The 20,475-nt window shown below is 43.1% G+C and overlaps 2 protein-coding genes across 4 annotated transcripts in view; both read left to right on the top strand.

The window, feature by feature from the left end:
• Positions 1–6,271, top strand: part of LOC103542081 (uncharacterized) — a 12,613-nt gene extending 6,342 nt beyond the window's left edge. For both annotated transcript variants that reach the window (XM_008508985.2, XM_008508993.2), the window contains 2 exons: positions 4,094–4,192; positions 5,758–6,271. In XM_008508985.2, coding sequence (XP_008507207.1) covers positions 4,094–4,192; positions 5,758–6,174 — 516 coding nt within the window. In that variant the 3' untranslated portion in view covers positions 6,175–6,271. The remainder of the gene's footprint in view (positions 1–4,093; positions 4,193–5,757) is intronic.
• CMTM2 (CKLF like MARVEL transmembrane domain containing 2) lies at positions 6,200–20,128 on the top strand. 2 transcript variants are annotated; one of them, XM_008508980.2, is made up of 4 exons: positions 6,200–7,023; positions 7,164–7,322; positions 19,180–19,281; positions 19,754–20,128. In XM_008508980.2, exons 1-4 carry the CDS (start codon positions 6,790–6,792, stop codon positions 19,994–19,996), a joined length of 738 nt encoding a protein of 245 aa, XP_008507202.2. In that variant the 5' UTR covers positions 6,200–6,789; the 3' UTR covers positions 19,997–20,128. The 2 variants fall into 2 exon arrangements, with proteins under 2 accessions (XP_008507202.2, XP_070468162.1); XM_070612061.1 differs by lacking the exon at positions 7,164–7,322.
• The last annotated feature ends 347 nt before the right edge of the window (positions 20,129–20,475 follow it).

Consider the following 20,475-nt stretch of genomic DNA (forward strand, 5'->3'; position numbering starts at 1 on the left):
TTGGTGCCCAGGAGGTATAGGATTAGGGTAAGGAGTTCTGACATTAAGTGGCAGTCTCCTTAAAGGCTCACATGAGGATAGAATTCTTTCTTACCCTATACACATTCTTGTTTGGCAAAGGGCTAAGGGTGAAAGTCCCCAGCAGGGAGATAGCAAATCTGATAAATAAGGGCTTCAGACCCTCAGCAGGGCAGCCTCAAAGAGTACTGGCCTCCAATACAGATGACCTGCTGAAATCTGTGGGCTCTGGGACCGTATTTTGGCAAGGCCTCCTCTGGAGAGGTCATAGAGCCTGGGTTTGGGGACCTACCTAGTCTCAGTTGCAGCTTCTCACTTCTCACAGCTTTCCTCACCTCACCCATGGTGGGATCTCTGTCTTCATTTACAGACATTGTTCTCCATTTTACCCACTCTAGTCTAGTGTCATCTGTCAATATACCCAAGAAAAGTATGAACTGTAATTATTGTCTTGTAAATAGCTCATATTTTTAATACTTCTACATTGTAAAAAATATTATCAAAGAAACTGAGTTCTGGTCAAGCAGATGTTTTTGCCAATAGAAAGCACTTTCTTTAAAAAAGAACATAATAAATATATTTTAAACTTAAACTCTATAGAAGTGATGATTGCCAAACTACCAGCAATATCTTTACATTTATAAGTAACAAGTATCAGCTTTAGATGTCCCCTTCAAACAAGATTAATGAAAAACAGCAATTCTGGCGATTTCTGATCAGGCTCTGCCATGTGTTTGGAGAACTCCAGGCACAAATGGAACCAATGAAAGTTGCAGTTAGTTGAATAACAAATAATATTTATTGTATATGAATTCTTGTTACAAATACCACATTTGGTAAAACAAATTGTAAATGTTTAACTTTTTTTCTAATATTCAGTGGTTTTCAAAAATAAGCATTTACCATTAAAGCATCTTTTTCTTTCCCAGTTATAATTCTACACAATTTTGTTTATCTCAGACAACAGTTTGGGAGCTTTATGGAAAAATAATAGTCAAGTAACAAACCCATCTCTCAGTTTAGTCAGAGGGGGCTACTTAATAGGATATTTGGTCAAAGGGGAAAGAAAAAGATGATGAGTAGGGACAGCATTTATGGGGAAATCAAAAGTCCTACTGCACATGGCACAGCTCAGCTACGATTTTGCCCCATCAGGGAGAATATCTCTCTCTCTCTGTCAAAGACAAGGCCAACAAGAGGGTGTGTGTCTAAGGCAAAAGGGAGGGTGTTTAGTCAGAAGAAGGGCCCTAAGGCACTAAAATCAGACTGCCAAGGGTCATAGTCACTTACTGGCTGAGCAACCTCATGCAAGTGGCTTACCCATCTGTAAACTGGGGATAATGCGAGTTTGTTGTGAGAATCAAATGAGATCACATATTAACACCTTGGCACAGTACGTGACACATAGTAAGTGCTCAAGAAATGTGAGCTACAATAGAAATGTTAGGTTCAAGGCAAACGTTAGCTTCAAGGGAGAGTTCAGGAGAGCACTTCCTTGCGAGTAAGGACTGGAGTAAACTATAACATCCAGTAGTCCAACAAGGAGATGGAATTATGACAAGGAGTCAATGACGGGCTAGCGAGGCCTAGTCTGTCTTTGGTTTATTATCATCATCATTACTAATGTGCTTTCATCCAAATTCTCAATGGTCTATGACTACAGCTAGTTAATTTTTATTTTAAAAAGTTTACATTCCACTTCTTAGTTGTAAGAGTCCTGGTCACATCTTTGAATGTCTTGGTTTACACAATCCTCAGATGCTAAGCTTCCTGAAACGCTGCAAATCGCTGTACCTGCCCCACTCTGGGCCCACCTCTCCTCACCCTACAGAACCCAGCTGGAACTTACTTTCAACCCTCACTAGCCCTGCTCCATGTCCCCCTTCCACTGTTACCCACCAAGCACCCAGATAACAGACATCAGTGCCCTTCAAGAGGCAAGTCACATTCCTCGATAGGGCTCCCTGCTCACCAACCTCAACACCTGAAGTTTGCAGAAAGTTTACTATATGTGCATATTTTGAAAGTAGATATCACAAATGTACATTTGGATGCACTGGATGCCAGGCAGCTTAATTGATGCTTTCAGATTCATTATGTCATTTAATCCTCTGATCAACCCAATGAATCTCAATCATTACCCCCATATTAAAAATTAGCATGTTGGCAAAGAGGGGTGATAAAACATGCCCCAGGTCACACATCTAGGAATTGGCAGGCCAAAAGAGTTCATCAACAACAAACATTCTCACCTTATTTGTCCCATACCATTTTGACCCTCTAATGACCCATTCCACAGAAAATGCCAAAGATGGATGCTGCACTTCCAACCTAGGGGGATAGCTCATTTCCTTCTTATTTGGGTGTCCCTGATGGGAGGCAATAATGTGTTGAGTTCTGACCCTACTCCGTGACAGATATTCCATCTTAGGCAATTTAATCAACCTCTCTAAGCCTCTGTTACGTCCTCTTAAAATGGGGATCATAACATCACTGACTTTGGAGGGTGTTCGTGAGGGTTAAATGAGATAATGCCTGGGAAATGTTGGCACATTGCAGAGGTCCATTAGAGCCATTATGATTCCATGCACTGGATGGCAGGGCTCCTTGCTGTGTTTGGGCAAGTGCACCAAGGCTGAGAGAGACACTAACACTACCAAGTCAAGCCACCAAGACTTAAAGACTTAAATGTTCAAATTAGATATCTGGGCCATATTGTGGTTTTATCACCCTAGGCTTTTCCCCTCCCCACACACTGGTGTCACTGACACATTGAGTACCCTCTCTTCCGTTATTGCTCAGCTACCAAAGCCCAGTCTCTGCTTATACTCAGGAGTGCACCTCCATCCATTCATCCTCACCCTTTGTCTAGCACACAAAGAAGCAGACTAGCCTAGCCGCTAAAGAACCCAGTACTGAAATCCAGAAGGAAGGATACAAATAGCCTACGGATGTCAGGACAGACTCAATTCTGGCCAGGTCTTAGAAAAGAGCAAGGGCCGGCCCTGTGGCCGAGTGGTTAAGTCCGCACTCTCCACTTTGGTGGCCCAGGGTTCACCAATTCAGATCCTAGGAACAGACATGGCACCGCTCATCAAGCCATGCTGTGGTGGCATCCCACATAGAAGAACTGGAATGACTTGCAATTAGGGGCTTTGTGGGGAGGAAAAAAAAAAAGAAAGAGGAAGATTGGCAACAGATGTTAGCTCGGGGCCAATCTTAAAAAAAAAAAAAAGCAAAAGTCAACAGCACAGGCATTCACTCCAGAATACCAGGTCTGCTCCTCAAAGGGGTTCCCACCTTCTTGGCACGTGTCAACCTATAGAATAAATATGACCTAACTTCCAGAGTATTGGTTCTACCTACAGATTTGGGAGTGGAATTAAATCAGTAAAGTGCTCATCTAAAATTTTATTTTATTTTATTTTATTTTATTTTATTTATTTTTTGATGAAGAAGATTGGCCCTGAGCTAACATCTGTCGCAATCTTCCTCTATTTTGTAAGTGGGCCGCCTCCACAACATGGCTTTGATGAGTGGTGTAGGTCCACACCCAGGATCCAAACCTGCAAATCTGGGCCACCAAAGCAGAACACGTGAACTTAACCACTACACCACTGGGCTGGCCTCCTAAAATTTTATTTTTATATTAAAACAAATGTAGTATGGAATATAATGCAGAATTTACATTAATTTAAAATAGAAGACTTCAAGAAATCATATTTATGGAAGGCCAATTTGGGCTGGGCCCCCAGACCTCTAGGTTTTTTCATGCCCACTTTCCTATGCCCTTTAAGAAAAGTCTGATGGAAAAGTTGTCAGCTTTTTTTTATGGTATTCTTTAATGAAATTAAACCTACTGCTGCTGACAAAGTCCTATCCAAGAATCTTAAAATCACATAAACTCACATCTCTGGAAGATGTAAGAAGTATACTGCTGAGGGTTCCTCTTCATAGTAATCAAAAGGAAAGTTTAAAAAGGGCATCCATCGTTAGATGGGTAGTTGACCAATTTAAATATTTTAGGAAATTACATTTTCATGTAAAATTGACAATTTTTAATTCTGTATTACAGGATCTTATCAATACTTGCATTTCAGCTGTGTTCCTTTCAATAGTTGCTGTCTTGGCCATGCAAGAAAAGGAAAGAAAGCATTTATTCTATCTTGGAGGGGTAAGTAGAGGCCTTCATGACTCCATTTAAGATCAGTATTTCAAGACTCTTTGAAACAGGAAACTGTCAGACCATCATTGTTTCATTTATAGAACAACGTCCCCCCACCGCCCCTTCTCTTTCTTGCACTGACTTCTTCAGAAGATGTGAAGTTGCACAAACTCTAAGCTCATGAAAATCTTCATTGTGATACTCATTCTCCAAATAGGTACAAAAACAAGTCTGTTGAACCCTTTTTGAGAATCGTACACACTATTTTTTGAAATGTTCCAGCAAGATGTTCTTGTCTATAAATAGGACTTTGACTTTTCCAGAGTAGAGAATTATATTTTAAAAGCACATGAAAAGAATGATTGTGGGGGGAAAAAAGTGCATTGTCAAAAGTGAGTGACCCAGCCTATTTAGGAAAGAAGGATGGAAGTTCCCAGCATGTGCCCCCCACCAGGCTAGGCACAATCTAAGTTAATCTTTACAACTCTCATGTTTACAGATACGGGAACTGAGATTAAATACCTTGCCCTGGGTCACAAGGCTGGGACAAACTGGGACTCAAATCCTTATTATATGAAGAGCACAAGAAATGGCTGATGGAGGGGTCACGGGTGGGGAGGCGAGACTTTGGTTTAAGAAGTTAAGCAATGGGAACAGAAATTAATCCAGAAAAAAAGTTTAAATTCTTTCAATTCATTCCATCATTAGTAAATATTTGTCAATCCTATTGGATTGTGCCAGGCCTGAGCTCAGTGTTGGAGATAGAGTCTCTTCCCCTGGGGTAGCTCACAGATTAGCTAGGGCAACACCTCCCTAGGAAAAGTTCATTAAAGTAGCCAGGGATTAAGTGACCATAAAGAGAAATATCCAAGACAGGCAGGAGCTGAGGAGCACCAGGGACCTCAGACACTGTGGTCTGCTGGTCCCCATCTGCTACCTCAGCCAGCAAACCACCTTCTACCTGCCACCCCCGGTCTCTGTCAGTTCTCTCCTGGATGGCAGAGTGCCCCCACTCCCCAGTGGTCTCCCTGCCTCCAGCCTGGTTGTTCATTTTCCCTGAGCCTCATGGCTACTCCAAGTGGGCTTTCTGAGTCTGGCACCCGACCTCGCCTCTTGATCAAGTCCCAGATCCTGCACCTCCCCAGCCTCAACTCTGCCTCCTCCCTTACCAGCTTCAGAGGTCTCAGCCACCCCAGATTCCTTGGAAACTCCTTCCTGCCCTTTCAAACACAGCGCAAGAGTCCTTTCCACTGAGAGGCCTTCTCAGGCTCCCACCCGGACCTGAGGCCTCCTAGAGCTAGTGCCCCTCTCTGGTCCTTTCCTGGTGCCTCAGGCTTCAGGTGACGTCATTACTGGCAGCAAAACCCACCATTTCCAAAATCCCTTTCTCTGGGAATGGCAGAATGGGCTGCGGCAGCCAGTTGGGCAGACACCAGAAGGTAGTGGAAGGTCAGAGGGAGACAGAAGGCCGCGGGAAGCCCCGGCCTGGTATGGGGGATAGGGAAGACGAATTGCTGCTGAGCTGCAGAATAACCCCGCTTTTCCCTCCCCGCATATGGCCTTGTGTCTGACAGATCCTGTGTCTCACAGCAGTACTCATGACTGTCATCGATGGGATTCTGGTTACCAAGATGATAAGGAATATTTTGAAAAAATTCCTGGGGTTCAGTACCGAAACTAAGCCTGTGCCTGCCCTGGCAGACTCAAAGGCACCCCCGAAGACAACCAAGCCGGCACCCTCAAAGCCACCCAAGAAGGCATCTTCAAAGGCACCCAAGCGGGCAGCTTCAAAGGCACCCAAGCGGGCAGCTTCAAAGGCACCCAAGCGGGCATCCTCCAAGGCACCCAAGCGGGCAGCTTCAAAGGCACCCAAGCGGGCATCCTCAAAGGCACCCAAGCGAGTGTCCTCAAAGGCACCCTCGCAGGCATCCTCAAAGGCACCCAAGCGAGTGTCCTCAAAGGCACCCACGCAGGCACCCTCGCAGACATAAGCGTCTGTGTCTCACCCCTCCCACCACTGAGCTCGCATGCTGTCACCCGTTTCGGCCTACATATGATCATAAAATCAGGGCTGCTAAGTTGGGAACACTTCTGCTTCACGTGTTACCTTGTGTAAAAGTCGAGTTACATTTTCATGCACCTGCCCATGCCCCGAGGGGCGCTGGGCGCCGCTGCCCCAGGAGCCCTTGGCGAGGGCCTTGACCCGGCCCTGGTCCCAGCCAACTGGATCCAAGGCGGGAGCAGCGGCTACAGCCCCGGGGCCACCTTGCGAGGCCTCGCTAGACTGTGAGGGGAGCCACGCGCGAAGGTGGGAGCCCCGTGGTGGGCCCGGAGGTGGGGTGGGGACTCCTGCGTGGAGGGTGGGCGGGCCCGGCGGCCGTGGGTCCCTGGAACCCGCGCTGGGCCGCACAGGGGAGACTCGCGCGGTAAGACGGCGCGCGCGCGCGGAAAGGGCGCCAGGCGTTGGCGTTCGCAGGACCGGCCGTTGGCTGAGCGCGGCCCCTGAGCAGGTCGGTGGGCACCAGCCTCGCTCAAAGGCCAGGCCTGTCCGGGGACAGCAAGAGAGATTGGGCAGGCCGTGAGAAGCTGAGAACTCCCCCGCAAAGATGGCTGACAAAGGCAAAAAGGGCAAAGATGCAGCCCCAGCGGCCCCTCCTCCGGGCGCCAAACCCCCGGACAAGAAAGATGAGAAGGTGGAGGAGAAGCCACCAGAAAAGAAGGTGGAGCCCAAGGATGAAGTGGGCACGAGGAAGGGATGTCGCCGCTACAAGTGGGAACTCAAGGACAGCAATAAAGAGTTCTGGTCTATGGGGCACGCCATGGTCAAGATTCTGAGCTTGGTAAGTTGGGCTGGTATCCCGGGAAGCAGGGGGTGCAACAAGGGGGAGAGAGCGAGGGAGCGGGTTCCAGGGGGCTCCAGAGGGGCTCCAAGAGTCCGTGACAGCCCTTTGCCGTGGCTCAGGAGCATGTCTCCCGGCAGGGCTGCCTAATAGGTTCGCTGATAATGTTCACTGGGAGCATCGTTCACCCCCTCCTGACACTCATCATCACCATGGAGATATCCATCTTCAGCTTCTTATTCGTTATCTACACCTTCGCCATCCACAGATACTTGGCCTTCGTCCTGTGGCCCATTGCTGTAAGTGAGGGGCGGTGGGGAGCGCCTGAGGTTGGTGTGCATTCACGCGTGTGTCTTGACACCCTGAAAGTGACTGTTCTGTCACCGCCCATATGTGTGCCCCGGGCATGGGCTGAGCACCTTTGGGGCTGGGGTAGGGCAACTGAAGTTAGGTAGAAAAGGCTCTGTAAACGCCTGACTTGGAAGTGGGGGCCACTTACTTACCTGGTGGTCAACGAAGGGGTCTTTGCTCTCCCGAAGCTTTGCCCTCCTTGGGAGGAGGAGATGTATAACAACCAGCTGTTCCTCCCAAGCCCTGTTCCAGCTCACACCTGACTGGAGAGATCACCCCAGAAGGTACCCCATCCCCAGAATTCAAAAAAGAAAATCAATCTTCCCATAAATCAGTAAAATAAAATGAGGATTTTTTAAAAATCACTTCCAAAGCAGCTTTAGACCTCCAGTGACTATCCTTGTATAGAATGTTAATTAAGCCCAGAAGGATGTTCAGCCCCAAGCAGTCATCCATTGGAACGGAATTGAGCTGGGCAAGTTACCCAACCACTCCCGGCCTCTGTTTCCGCATCCGTAACGTGAGGACAGTAATAATCTCTGATGGGATTGTACCTGAGGAGTAAACGTACAGCGCTTGATGCGGTGCTTGAGTCCTCATGGACTTGAATCACTGCCTGTCACCTGTGTGATCACAGAGCACACCCCCGTTACCCAAAGCCCCTTGTTCTTCGCACATTCACAGCATGCCTCCAGAGCCCTATGCTCACTGTTTCACTCACTTTACACATGAAATGGGCTCAGAATGGCCAAGTAACTTGCCCCCAGGAAACTCAGCTAGTAAGTGGCAGAAAAAGGATGCAAATCCAGTTTTGTCAGTAGAGTCTGAGTCCCTAACTACCTGCTAACCTGCCTCCTTGTTAAAAGTTATTAGAGACCAGGAGTTCATAGGTCTCAGTGGCATAGGTGAGGACCCCTAGTATAGGGAGAAAGAAGAAGAGGGCCAAATAAGACTCTTGGGAAAGGAATAAACAGAGGACAAAGTAATGGGACAGGCAGAGGACAAGTTTTCAGCCACGGAGCTTGAGAAGATACTTAGTCCCAGCAAGATGAAAAATCAATGAACCCTGGAAGTCCTCCTGCTGCTCTTAGCTGAAACCCCTAGGGGAGATGCAAGCGCTATTGCTTTAGCTGAAAGGCTGAGCTGGCAAAAGAGAGGGAAACACACATGCCAGAAATGAAAAACAGGAGCAGGGATCAAATCAGCTGCTGAAGTGTGGTTGGGAATGGCCCACAGATACTATCCCAGGAACCTAGAGTATGGATTTTCATACACTCTCAAGTTAGTAGATGAGACCTTGGTCCCAAGCAAAGTGGGGATTTAGAACTGAGGACCCTGCATAAAGCTAGCACCTTGCAAAGACTGCACCCTTTGGGAAAAGACCAACAGAGAAGACACCTTTCCCACACACAGAGGAACAATAAAGCGTGTTCGTCTCTGCCTGAGCTTTGAGTGGAAAAACAAAAAAGACCACCTTGAGAAATAGCAACCTTGAGCCTGCACTTTGTGCAGAGTTGGTTTGAATTTTTACTGCCTTCAGCCTAGAAATCTTCATGCAGCCCAGAAAACTTCATGCCTGGGAATAACATTAAAAATTGACCCCAGTTTGAGGATATTCCAATGATATCCTTGGGACTCCTGACAGAAACAAATGCAAAATCACAATCAAAGTGTAAAGAGATTCTCACAGGTCAGGAAGTGAGGGGGAGGGAGCCTTGTCAAAAATGAACTCACAGTTGAAAACTGCAAAACACCTGATTTTAAAATCCCCATGAGTAAGAATCAAGAATCAGCAACCATAACAAATGGGAGGATTAGAACCCTGGGAATATGAGATAATAGAAGAGCTGTCTGAAAATAATAAGAAATATACTTAAAATTATTAAAAAACATAAATAAGAGCCCTAAGGAAAAAACAAGACGTTATGAGGACAGAATAGACAGATTTTTTTAAGTATAAAATGTAATGTCTAGAATTGAACATATGGTTATTGAAATAAAAATGTCAATAGATGGGTTAAAAAGCATATCAGACAAAGCTGGAGAATTAGTGAATGAAAGATGTGGGGAAATTACCCAGGATATAGCACTGAGAGATGGAGAGAGAAAACATGAAAGAGAGAAGTTGAGGCACACAAGGGAATAAGAAAGTCCACCATAAGCCTAATAGGAATTCCAGAAGAAGAAACTTAATGGAAGAGAGGAAATATTCAAAGTGTTAATGACTGAGAACTCTCCAGAGCTAATGAAAGTGACATCACTAAAAATGGCAGAGTAGGGAACTCCAAAACTCTGTTCCTCCACTAAACCCATGATTAGGCTATCAAAAACTGTCAGAATCAGCAAACACAGGCTCAGAGTGAAGGGGTGGAAGACAATACTCCAAGCTAATGGCAAACAAAAGAAAACAGGTGTCACAATACTTATATCAGACAAAGTAGACTTCAAGATAAGACAGGTAAAGAGAGACAAAGAGGGGCAGTATATAATGATCAAAGGGACACTCCATCAAGAAGAAATAACGCTTATAAATATCTATGCACCCAACACTGGAGTATCAAATTTCATAAAGCAACTACTAAAAAACCTAAAAAAAGATATTAATAATAACACAATAATAGTAGGGAACCTAAACACCCCACTCACATCAATGGATAGATCATCCAGACAGAAAATCAACAAGGAAACAGTGGAATTAAATGAAAAGCTAAATCAGTTTGACTTAATAGACATATATAGAACACTCCATCCAAAAAGAGCTGAATACACATTCTTCTCAAGTGCTCACAGAACTTTCTCAAGGATACACCATATGTCAGGAAACAAGGCAAGCCTCAATAAATTTAAGAAAATTGAAATAATAACAAGCATCTTTTCCAATCATAATGCTATAAAGCTAAAAATTAATTACAAGAAAAAAGCTGAGAAAGGGACAAAGATGTAGAGACTAAACAACATGCTATTGAACTAGCAATGGATCATTGGAGAAATCAAAAAATATCTGGAGACAAATGAAAATGAAAACATACCAACTCGTATGGGATGCAACAAAAGCCATATTAAGAGGGAAATTCATTGCAATACAGGCACACCTTAACAAACAAGAAAAATCCCAAATAAACAATTTCAAATGACATGTAACTGAGTTAGAAAAAGAAAAACAAACACAGCCCAAAGTCAGCAGAAGGAGAGAAATAATAAAAATCAGAGCAGAAATAAATGCTATTGAAACAAAAAAGGCAGTAGGAAGGATCAATGGAACAAACAGCTGGTTCTTTGAGAAGATAAATAAAATTGACAAACCCCTAGCCAGACTTACAAAAAAAAAAAAAGGAGAGAGAGAGAGAGAAAGCTAAGATAAACAAAATCAGAAAGAAAAGAGGAGAAATAACAACCGACTCCACAGAAATACAGCAGATTATAAGAGAATACTATGAAAAACTGTATGCCAACAAAATGGATAACCTAGAGGAAATGGATAAATTCTTAGACTCTTACAACCTCCCAAAGCTGAGTGAAAAAGAAACAGACAATCTGAATAGACCAATCACAAGAAAAGAGATTGAAACAATAATCAAAAGCATCGTAAGAATAAAACCCCAGGACCAGACAGCTTTCCTGGGGAATTTTACCAAACTTTCAGAGAGGATTTAATACCTATCCTTCTCAGGCTATTCCAAAAAATTAGGGAAGATGGAATGCTTTCTAACACATTCTATAAGGCCAATGTCACTCTGATACCAAAGCCTGACAAGGACAGCACAGAAAAGGAAAACCACAGGCCAATATCACTGATGAACATAGATACAAAAATCCTCAACAAAATTTTGGCAACCTGAATTCAGCAGTAAATGAAAAGGGTCATACATCACGATCAAGTGAGATTCATACCAGGGGCATAAGGATGGTTCAACATCCACAAATCAATCAATGTGATACACCACATCAACAAATTGAGGAATAAAAACCACATGATCATCTCAATAGCTGCAGAGAAAGCATTTGACAAGATCCAATAGCCATTTAGATAAAAACTCTTAACAAAATGGGCATAGAAGGAAGTTACCTCAACATAATAAAAGGCCATATATGACAAACCCACAGCCAACATCATACTCAATGGGCAAAAGCCGAACACTATCCCCCTGAGAATAGGAACAAGACAAGGACGCCCACTATCACCCCTCTTATTCAACATAGTACTAGAGGTTTGGGCCAGAGCAATTAGGCAGGAGAAAGGAATACAAGGAATCCAAATAGGAAGTGAAGAAGTGAAACTCTCACTGTTTGCAGACAACTGTTTGCCGATCTTATATATAGAAAAACCCCAGAAAATCCTTCAGAAAACTAATAGAAATAATTAACAACTACAGTAAAGTTGCAGGGTGTAGAATCAACTTACAAAAATCAGTTGCTTTTCTGTGCTCCAATAACGAACTTATAAAAAGAGACTCAAGAATACAATTCCATTTGCAATTGCAACTAAAAGAATAAAGTACTTAGGAATAAATTCAACCAAGGAGGTGAAGGATTTATACAATGAAAACTATAAGACATTATTGAAAGAAATTGATAGTGACATAAAAAGATGGAAGGAGATTCTTTGCTCATGGATTGCAAGAATGAACATAGTTAAAATGTCCATACTACCCAAAGCAATCTACAGATTCAGTGCAATCCCTATCAGAATCCCAAAGACATTCTTCATGGAAATAAAGCAAAGAATCCTAAAATTCATATGGGGCAACCAAAGACCCCAAATTGTTAAGGCAGTCCTGAGAAAAAAGAACAAAGCTGGAGGTATCACAATCCCTGACTTCAAAATGCAATACAAAGCCATAGTGATCAAAACAGCATGGTACTGGGACAAAAACAGACACACAGATCAATGGAACAGAACTGAAAGCCCAGAAATCAAACCACACATCTACAGACAGCTAATCTTCAACAAAGTGCCAAGAACATACACTGGAGAAAAGAAGTCTCTTCAATAAATGGTGTTGGGAAAACTGAACACCCACATGCAAAAGAATGAAGGTAGACCACTATCTCATGCCATACAGAAAAATAAAAATAAACTCAAAATGGATCAAAGACTTGAAGATACGTCCTGAAACTATAAAACTTCCGTGGGATAATATCGGTAGTACACTCTTTGACATTGAACTAAAAAGGATCTTTTCAAATGTGATGTCTTCTCAGACAAGGGAAACAAAAAATAAACAAGTGGGAGTTTATCAGACTAAAGAGCTTCTGCAAGGCAAAAGAAACTAGGATGAAAACCAAAAGACAACCCACCAATTGGGAGAAAATATTTGCAAATCATATATCTAACAAGGGGTTAATCTCCAGAATATATAAGGAATTCACACAACTGAACAATAAAAGAAAAACAGGAGCCGGCCCCGTGGCTGAGTGGTTAAGTTCGCGCACTCCGCTTCTGCAGCCCAGAGTTTCACCGGTTCAGATCCTGGGCGTGGACATGGCACCACTTGTCAGGCCATGCTGAGGCGGCATCCCACATGCCACAACTAGAAGGACCCACAACTAAAAATACACAACTATGTACCGGGGGGCTTTGGGGAGAAAAAGGAAAAATAAAATCTTGAAAAGAAAACCCACAACAACAACAAAACAAACAACCCGATCAATAAATGGGCAGAGGAGATGAACAGACATTTTTCCAAAGAAGATATACAGATGGCCAATAAACACATGAAAAGACGTTCAACATCACCAATCATCAGGGAAATGCAAATCAAAACTACATTAAGATGCCACCTTGTGCCTGTTAAAATGGCTATAATCACTAAGACTGAAAATAACAAATGTTAGAGAGGGTATGGAGAGACGGGAACCCTCATACACTGCTGGTGGGAATGCAAACTGTTGTAGCCACTATGGAAAAAGTATGGAGATGCCTCAAAAAACTAAAAATAGAACTACCACATGACCCAGCTATCCCACTACTGGGTGTCTACCCAAACAATTTGAAATCAACAATCCAAAGTAGTGTATGCATCCCTTTGTTCATTGCAGCACTATTCACAATAACTAAGACATGGAAACAATCCAAGTGCCCATTGACTGATGCTTGGATAAAGAAGATGTGGTATATATATACAATGGAATACTACTCAGCCATGAAAAAAGACAAATTCATCCTATTTACAATAACATGGAAGGACCTGGAGGGAATTATGCTAAGCAAAATAAGCCAGTCTGAGAAAGACAAACACCAGATGATTTTACTCATATGTGGAGTATAAACAAATACATGAACAAAGAAAACAGTTCAGTGGTTACCAGGGGGAGGGAGGTGGGGAGTGGGCGTAGAGGGTGAAGGGGAGCACTTATGTGGTGACAGTCAAGAAATAATGTACAACTGAACTCTCACATTGATGTAAACTGTTATGAACTCAATAAAAAAAGCCTGTCTGAGTCATGTGGTTGCCAGAGGTTAAGGGGGGTTGGAGGGTGGAGAGTTGGGAAAAATAGGTGAAGGGGATTAATAGGTATGAACTTTCAGTTATCAAATAAGTAAGTCATGGGGATGCAATATATAGCACAAAGAATATAGTCAATAATATTGTAATAACTTTGTATGGTGACAGATGGTTCCTAGACTTATCATGGTCATCATTTCAGAATGTATATAAACAGTGAATCGCTATGTTATACATCTGAAATAATGTTGTATGTCAGCTATACTTCAATGAGAAAAAACTGTCAGAATCAACTTTTTCATAACTCTGGAATCTATTTTTAAAAACTTACAACAACCAGAGGAATGCTTAATGAAGAAAGAAAGAAGTTGTTGAATTTTGGTAAGAGAGGATCGTGGCATTTTAACTTATCCACCTGCTGTCCCTCACTCCCTAGCTTGTCAGTGGCCAAGAAGAAAACTGCCCACATTCCTGGCCACATTCTTCGCTGGTGGCAGAGGGGGCAAAACAGTATATAAAGAGGATCACTACATATAGCAATTCTGACCTTGTATGTACCTTACAATATAGCCCCAAAATATAAAAGACAAAAATAGATTTAATTATAAGGAAGAATTGACAAGTAGCAACCACAGTGGGATATTTAACATGCCTCCCTCAGTAACTGATAGCTTGATCCACTGATATATCTAGAACCCTACACTCAACAGTAACAGGCTATGTATTCTTTTCAAGCACACTTGGAACAATCATAAAAATTATCCTCAATAAGACCACAAAGCAACTGTAAACAAATAACAAGAAATTGGTATCATACAGACCACATTCTCTAATTTCAATGCAACATAATTAGAAATCAATCAGTAAAGTTTAACTAAAAGCCCATATGTTTGGGGGGAAATATAATGTTTTCCACAAACATATAGGGATTTAGTTATATGTAGTATTTGCCAGTACTACCTGTAGAATGCAGCTAAACAATTCAAATTCAAATCTATATAATTAGAAAATGAGACCAAAAATTAACAATTCAAGTGTCGTATCTCAAGAAGGTACCAAAACAAAACAAAATAATGAAATTAAGAAGAAGGCAATGCCAAAGATAAGAACATAGGAAACAAAGATCCATAGTGAGGACCAATAAGACCAAATATCCAGTTCTTTGAAAAGACTAATAAAGTACATAGATAGACCTCAAGAAAAAAAGAAAGAAGGAACAAAGAACAGTATTAATATAAAGGTCAAGAACGGATTTTAAAGGTCACAGGGAAAATATGAACTTTTATGCCAATAATTTGGAAAGTTTAGATAATAGTTAATTTTGCAGAAGAAATATTACTTACAAAAATTGACTCAAAAAGAAATAGAGAAACAGGTTATAAAATAATTCATCCATGTTTTCATCTGGCACTTTAGTTTTTTACATTTAAATCTTTTGATTCATGTGGAGTCATTTTAGTATATAGCTCTATATCCTGATGGCTATCCAGCTGTTCTACTCTATCACTTGATTTATTAATTTATTGAATAGTACATCTTTTCCCCACTGATTCGAAATGGCATTTTTGTTAAATGCTAAAATGCCATATGCCTGGTTCATTTCTAAACTTTGTATTTGGTTACACTGTTTTCTTTCTTTTTTTTTTTAAAAAAAAAGTCTTTATAATATGTTATACTATCTGGTAGAGCTTGATCTTAAAACAGACATTAAAAGGAAAGTAAACTATAGGCCAATCTTATTTGAATATAGCTGTAAAAATCCTCGGTAAAATATTAGCAAACTCAACCAAGCAATATATAAGCAAGCAATACGTCACGATCAAGCAGGGTCTGTGTCAGGAATGTAAGGATGGTTTAGTCTTCAAAGTTCTGTTAGTGTAATTCACCATCTTTTATTTATGGGAGAAAGCCATTTCATCATCTCATAAGCTGCAGAAAAACTATTTAATAATATTCAATATTCATTTTTAGATAACTCTTAGCGAACTAGGAAAAAAGGGAACCTGCTTGTCTTAATAATGGTATCTACCTGAACCTACAATAAACCTTGCATTTCACGGTAAAACTTTAGCGATGTTTCTTTAGCGATGCCTCCTGTCCTCACTTCTACTCAACATTGTGCTGGAGATCTTAGTCAGCACACTGTGACAAGAAAAACAAAAGCTATATGGAGTGTGACGGAGAAAACCAGCATTACTCACAGATGACATGCTTCTCTACACAGAACATCTGAGAGAATCTTTTATTTTTTTTAAAGATTGGCACCTGGGCTAATAACTGTTGCCAATCTTTTTTTTTTTTTCTGCTTTATCTCCCCAAAACCCCCTGTACACAGTTGTATATCCTAGCTGCACGTCCTCCTAGCTGTGGGATGTGGGACGCCGCCTCAACGTGGCCTGACGAGCGGTGCCATGTCCGCGCCCAGGATCCGAACCCTGGGCCGCCGCAGCGGAGCACGCGAACTTAACCACTCGGCCACGGAGCCGGCCTCCATCTGAGAGAATCTACAAACTACTAGAACTATGTGAGTTCTTCAAGGTTACCAGAGACAAAAACAATAGTGTTCCTGAATGCTAGCAACGAACAATGAGAAAATGTGGCTTTTCAAAGAAACCATTTAAAACAGCAACAGAAACTACAAGGTGTCTGAGAATAAATCTGTTCCAAGATGTATAAGACTTTACATAGAGATTATAACATTTTATTAATGTCTGTGTCCCCCCAGAATTCATATACTGAAATCCTCACCCCCAGTGTGGCTGTCCTTGCATATAGGGCCTCAAGAGTAGTAATTAAGATTAAACGAGGTCATAAGGGTGGGGCTCTGATCTAATAGGATTAGTGTCCCTATGAGAAAGACAACAGAGAGCTCTCCCTCTCTCTCCCTCTTCCTCTCCCCGCTCTCTCTCCCTCAAGCCTTCCCACCCCCACCTTATGCACCATGGAAAGGCCATGTGAGGACATAGCAGGAAGACAGCTGCCTGCAAACCAGAAACAAGTTTGCTGGCACCTTGCTCGTGGACTTCTAGCCCCCAGGACTGTGGGAAAATAAACGTCTGTCGTTAAGCCACGCAGTGTGTGGTGTTTTGATGGCAGCCTGAGCAGACTAATACAGGAATCAAAAGACGACTTGGAAATAGACCTCCATACATATGGCAAAGTTGGTGTTTGACAGACGTTGCATTATAAAACAGTCGAATGGAATATTTAATAAATGTATTTGGGACTGAGAAAAAGGAAGAGGAAGAGAGAGAAAGAGAAACTATGTATCCCCTTAAAATTAAAACTTACAACAGAAGACATCATAAACAAAATTTTTAAAACAAGCCAATAGAAAAATGGGATAAAGGATATGAACAGACAGGAAAACCAAATGCCTAAACCATGTTTTAAAAAATGCTTCAATGGGGCTGGCCCTGTGGCCGAGTGGTTAAGTTGGAGCGCTCCACTGCAGGTAGCCCAGTGTTTCATCAGTTCGAATCCTGGGTGTGGACATGGCACCGCTCATCAAGCCACGCTGAGGCAGTGTCCCACATGCCACAACTAGAAGGACCCACAACTAAAGTATACAACTATGTACTGGGGGGCTGTGGGGAGAAAAAGGAAAAAATAAAATCTTTAAAAAAAAAAATGCTTCATTAGTGACCAGAGACCTGAAAATTGAGACAACAGTGAGGTACCGTTTTGACTCATCAGATGGACAAAAATAAATAAGTCAGGTAATCCTGAGCATTGGCAAGGACTTGGGAAATGGGAGCCCCTATACATTGCTGAGTGAGTGGAAATTGGCACGAGCACTTTAGGGAGAAACTTGGCAATACTTAGCCGAGGAGAAGATGTGCAGGGGAGGCACAGACAAGAGTGTTCATTGCAGCAGAGTTTGTAATAATAATTTCCTGAAAGGTAGAAACAACCTAATGCCTCTAGTTTGGTTTATTCATACAGTAGAATACATCAGTTAAAATTAATGAATTCAATCTATATTTCTTAAAAGGAATAAATCTCAAAAACTTTAAAAAGTGTGCAAGAAGCTATCTTTTATTTAAATTTTTGAAACACACAAAATGGTATATATTGTTCATGAATATATGATATGGAGGAAAATACTAGTGCACACTTGGGGAAACTGCCCATCAACCTCCCACCCATGGGTGCCTCTGGGAGACGGGCAGGAAAAGGGAGCGAATGCTGAGACTGCAGCTCATGTCACAAAGTTTTACTTCTGTTTTTGCAAGACATTAACATCTGTTTAATTTCAGTGGTTCATGGCTGCTGGAGGTGCGAGTGGGGATGGGATGTTCTATTATTGTCTGTATGTTTGAAATGTATTAAAATTCAAAAAAAGATTGAAAAGGAAAAGAAAGGCCAGAGACAAAATGGCCAGGGAAGGACAGTCCACAGAAAATGGCACCATAGAAACCAAAGACAAGAGTGGGCATTGTCCATCGCTGCAGTCATTTGCTCCCCATAGGATTAAGAGGGTGCACAAGCTCTTGGGCTGGCATCACCCCTAGAACGATGGGGAGGAAGCCGGAATGCTGTAACCATGGTTTGACCAACTCTGAGAAGTTTGGCTGTGCCAGGGAGCGACACTGGGTGGTACTTGAGGGGAAGGTAGCGTAGAAGGCAGCCCTTGTGCCCAGTCTGGGAACCTCTGGACCTTGTCAGTAGGGTGAGGAAGACAAGTATGGTACAAGGGTAAGACTGAGGCCACAAGGGATGGGAAGGAAGGTTGATGATGGAGGAAGTAGTGTGGCCTTGCAAAGAGGGGAGGGGGTCTAGGAAGTAAGGTGGGGGGTCAGGGAAGGCAAGGGGCTGAAGCGGCAGCTGCCAGGCCAGAGTCCAATCGTGGGGCCAGAGTCCAACAGAGCCTCCTGCCAGCAACACAGCTGGCCCCCAGATCCAGAGAGAGGAGCTGGCCCAGAGAGCAGAGAAATGATGTGGGGTGGCACTCAAGACAGACATCATTAAGTAGGATAGTTATGCATTTATTTAAATGAGTACTGGAGAAAAAGAAAAAAACACAACTAGCCACTAAATGTGTGATTTCATAGACAAGATGGTAGTGGAGGGAGCCCGTGAAAGCAGTTAAGCTCCTGGACTTTGAGTCTTGACTCAGAGAGCCCAGCTGGGGGGCCACAGGTATGTCCACCTAGCCTGGTGTACATTTATCTTCATATATATATATATATATGTTTTAAATCAGGCAGAAGTTTGAAAATCATTCCCTTTGGAGGAAGCTATGCAAGGGGAGGGCGGCGGCGGGGGGGGGGGGGGGGTGGTACGGGGAGGGTTGGGGAGGGGATGGCGGGGAGGCCTGGCTCTGTTTGGGGCTGACTCCTCTCTCCCTGGCTTTCAGGACCTTCTCAATGACCTGTTCGCCTGTATCTTCCTTGGGGGGGCCGTGGCCTTTGCTGTGCAAACTCGGCAGAGCATACCGATGAACTACTTGGTTGCCCTGGTGAGTCTTCCATGCTCGGCTGTTTATTTGCTCAGAAGTCACCTCTTTTGGAGAATGGTTCTTTTCCCCTGTTTTGCGGAAAGGGCCTCTTATCTTTTCACAAAATGTTGGGATCCAAGCAAAGTTTAAAAGTAAAATTGGTGAATGTTTCCAGTGGAGAAGCCATGTAAATAAAAATGACGTCCAGGGAGCCAGCCAAGCTAATGGCTTCCTCCTGGTAGCTGCTGACCCCAGAGACAAAGGGCCCCACCCAGGCTGGTTTAAAGAGAGAGAGAGAAAGCCGTGAGACCACAGGACGGTGGGGACAGGGCAGCCGAGGATGGAGGAGGGGTGAACTCCCGGTCTCTTGGTCTGATAGTTTGAGGGGATGAGGGGATGTGTTAACCAGCACCTGCTGGCGATAGAAACAAGGAAGGAACTATGCCAGCTTCGGAATGAAAGCAAAAGTAACAAGGATCATTCTGTTTTCCAGATCCTTATTGCTCTGGCTGGGTTTTTTGCCTTAATCGATGTATGTCTTCAAAGAAAACACTTCAAAGGCAAGAAGGTCAAAAGGCATGTGCTGGTTCCTCCAACAAAGGAGGGAGCAAAGGAACCGGGACAGGGACCGGGGGCGGCAAAGCCAAAGGAAGAGCCAAAACCAGCAGACAAGAAAGCGGAAAAGCCGAAGGAAGCAGACAAGGGAAAGGACAAGGGGAAGGGAGGCAAGAAATGACGCGGAGGCGACGCCCGCCATCAGGAGTGGCGGCGTATTTTACCACAGAACATATTTCCACTGTCTTCCTTGTCTTCTCTCTAGAATGCTTTTCTTTTCCATTTTAATAATCACCTTTGCTTGGAAAAGAAATTTCTCTTCAAATGGATTTTAATACTTAAAGTTAATGGAAACACCATTTTGCTCATTCCACAAAAGTTACTGAAAGTTTTGGTGCAGAGAGCGAAGCTGGAGCACCGCCTCTAGAGGAGCTCACAGGCTGCAGGGCAAGGGGGTTTAGGGGACCAGAAGTGTGGGCGACACCAGCTGTCAGCACTGACCAGCCAAAGGGGCCAGAGGAAAACAAGAGACTGGACAATGAAAGGATGCATTTTCTTCACAGCGGTATTTTTACTTTACATTTTTTTAAAGCATCGAGGTAGTTGCTGTAGGAAGAATCAGGTTGCTGGCCTTCCTTAGTCTTACTTTGTGGTTTAGCG

Source organism: Equus przewalskii, chromosome 3, assembly GCF_037783145.1.
Source record: "Equus przewalskii isolate Varuska chromosome 3, EquPr2, whole genome shotgun sequence".
Classification (NCBI taxonomy): domain Eukaryota; kingdom Metazoa; phylum Chordata; class Mammalia; order Perissodactyla; family Equidae; genus Equus; species Equus przewalskii.

What these genes read in the sequence shown, in the direction of transcription:
- CMTM2 (XM_008508980.2), top strand. Translation starts at nt 6,790, where the DNA reads ATGGCTGACAAAGGCAAAAAGGGCAAAGATGCAGCCCCAGCGGCCCCT. An exon ending in TGGTCAAGATTCTGAGCTTG is followed by an intron (nt 7,024 to 7,163) that starts GTAAGTTGGGCT and finishes GTCTCCCGGCAG; the next exon opens with GGCTGCCTAATAGGTTCGCT. An exon ending in TGAACTACTTGGTTGCCCTG is followed by an intron (nt 19,282 to 19,753) that starts GTGAGTCTTCCA and finishes TCTGTTTTCCAG; the next exon opens with ATCCTTATTGCTCTGGCTGG.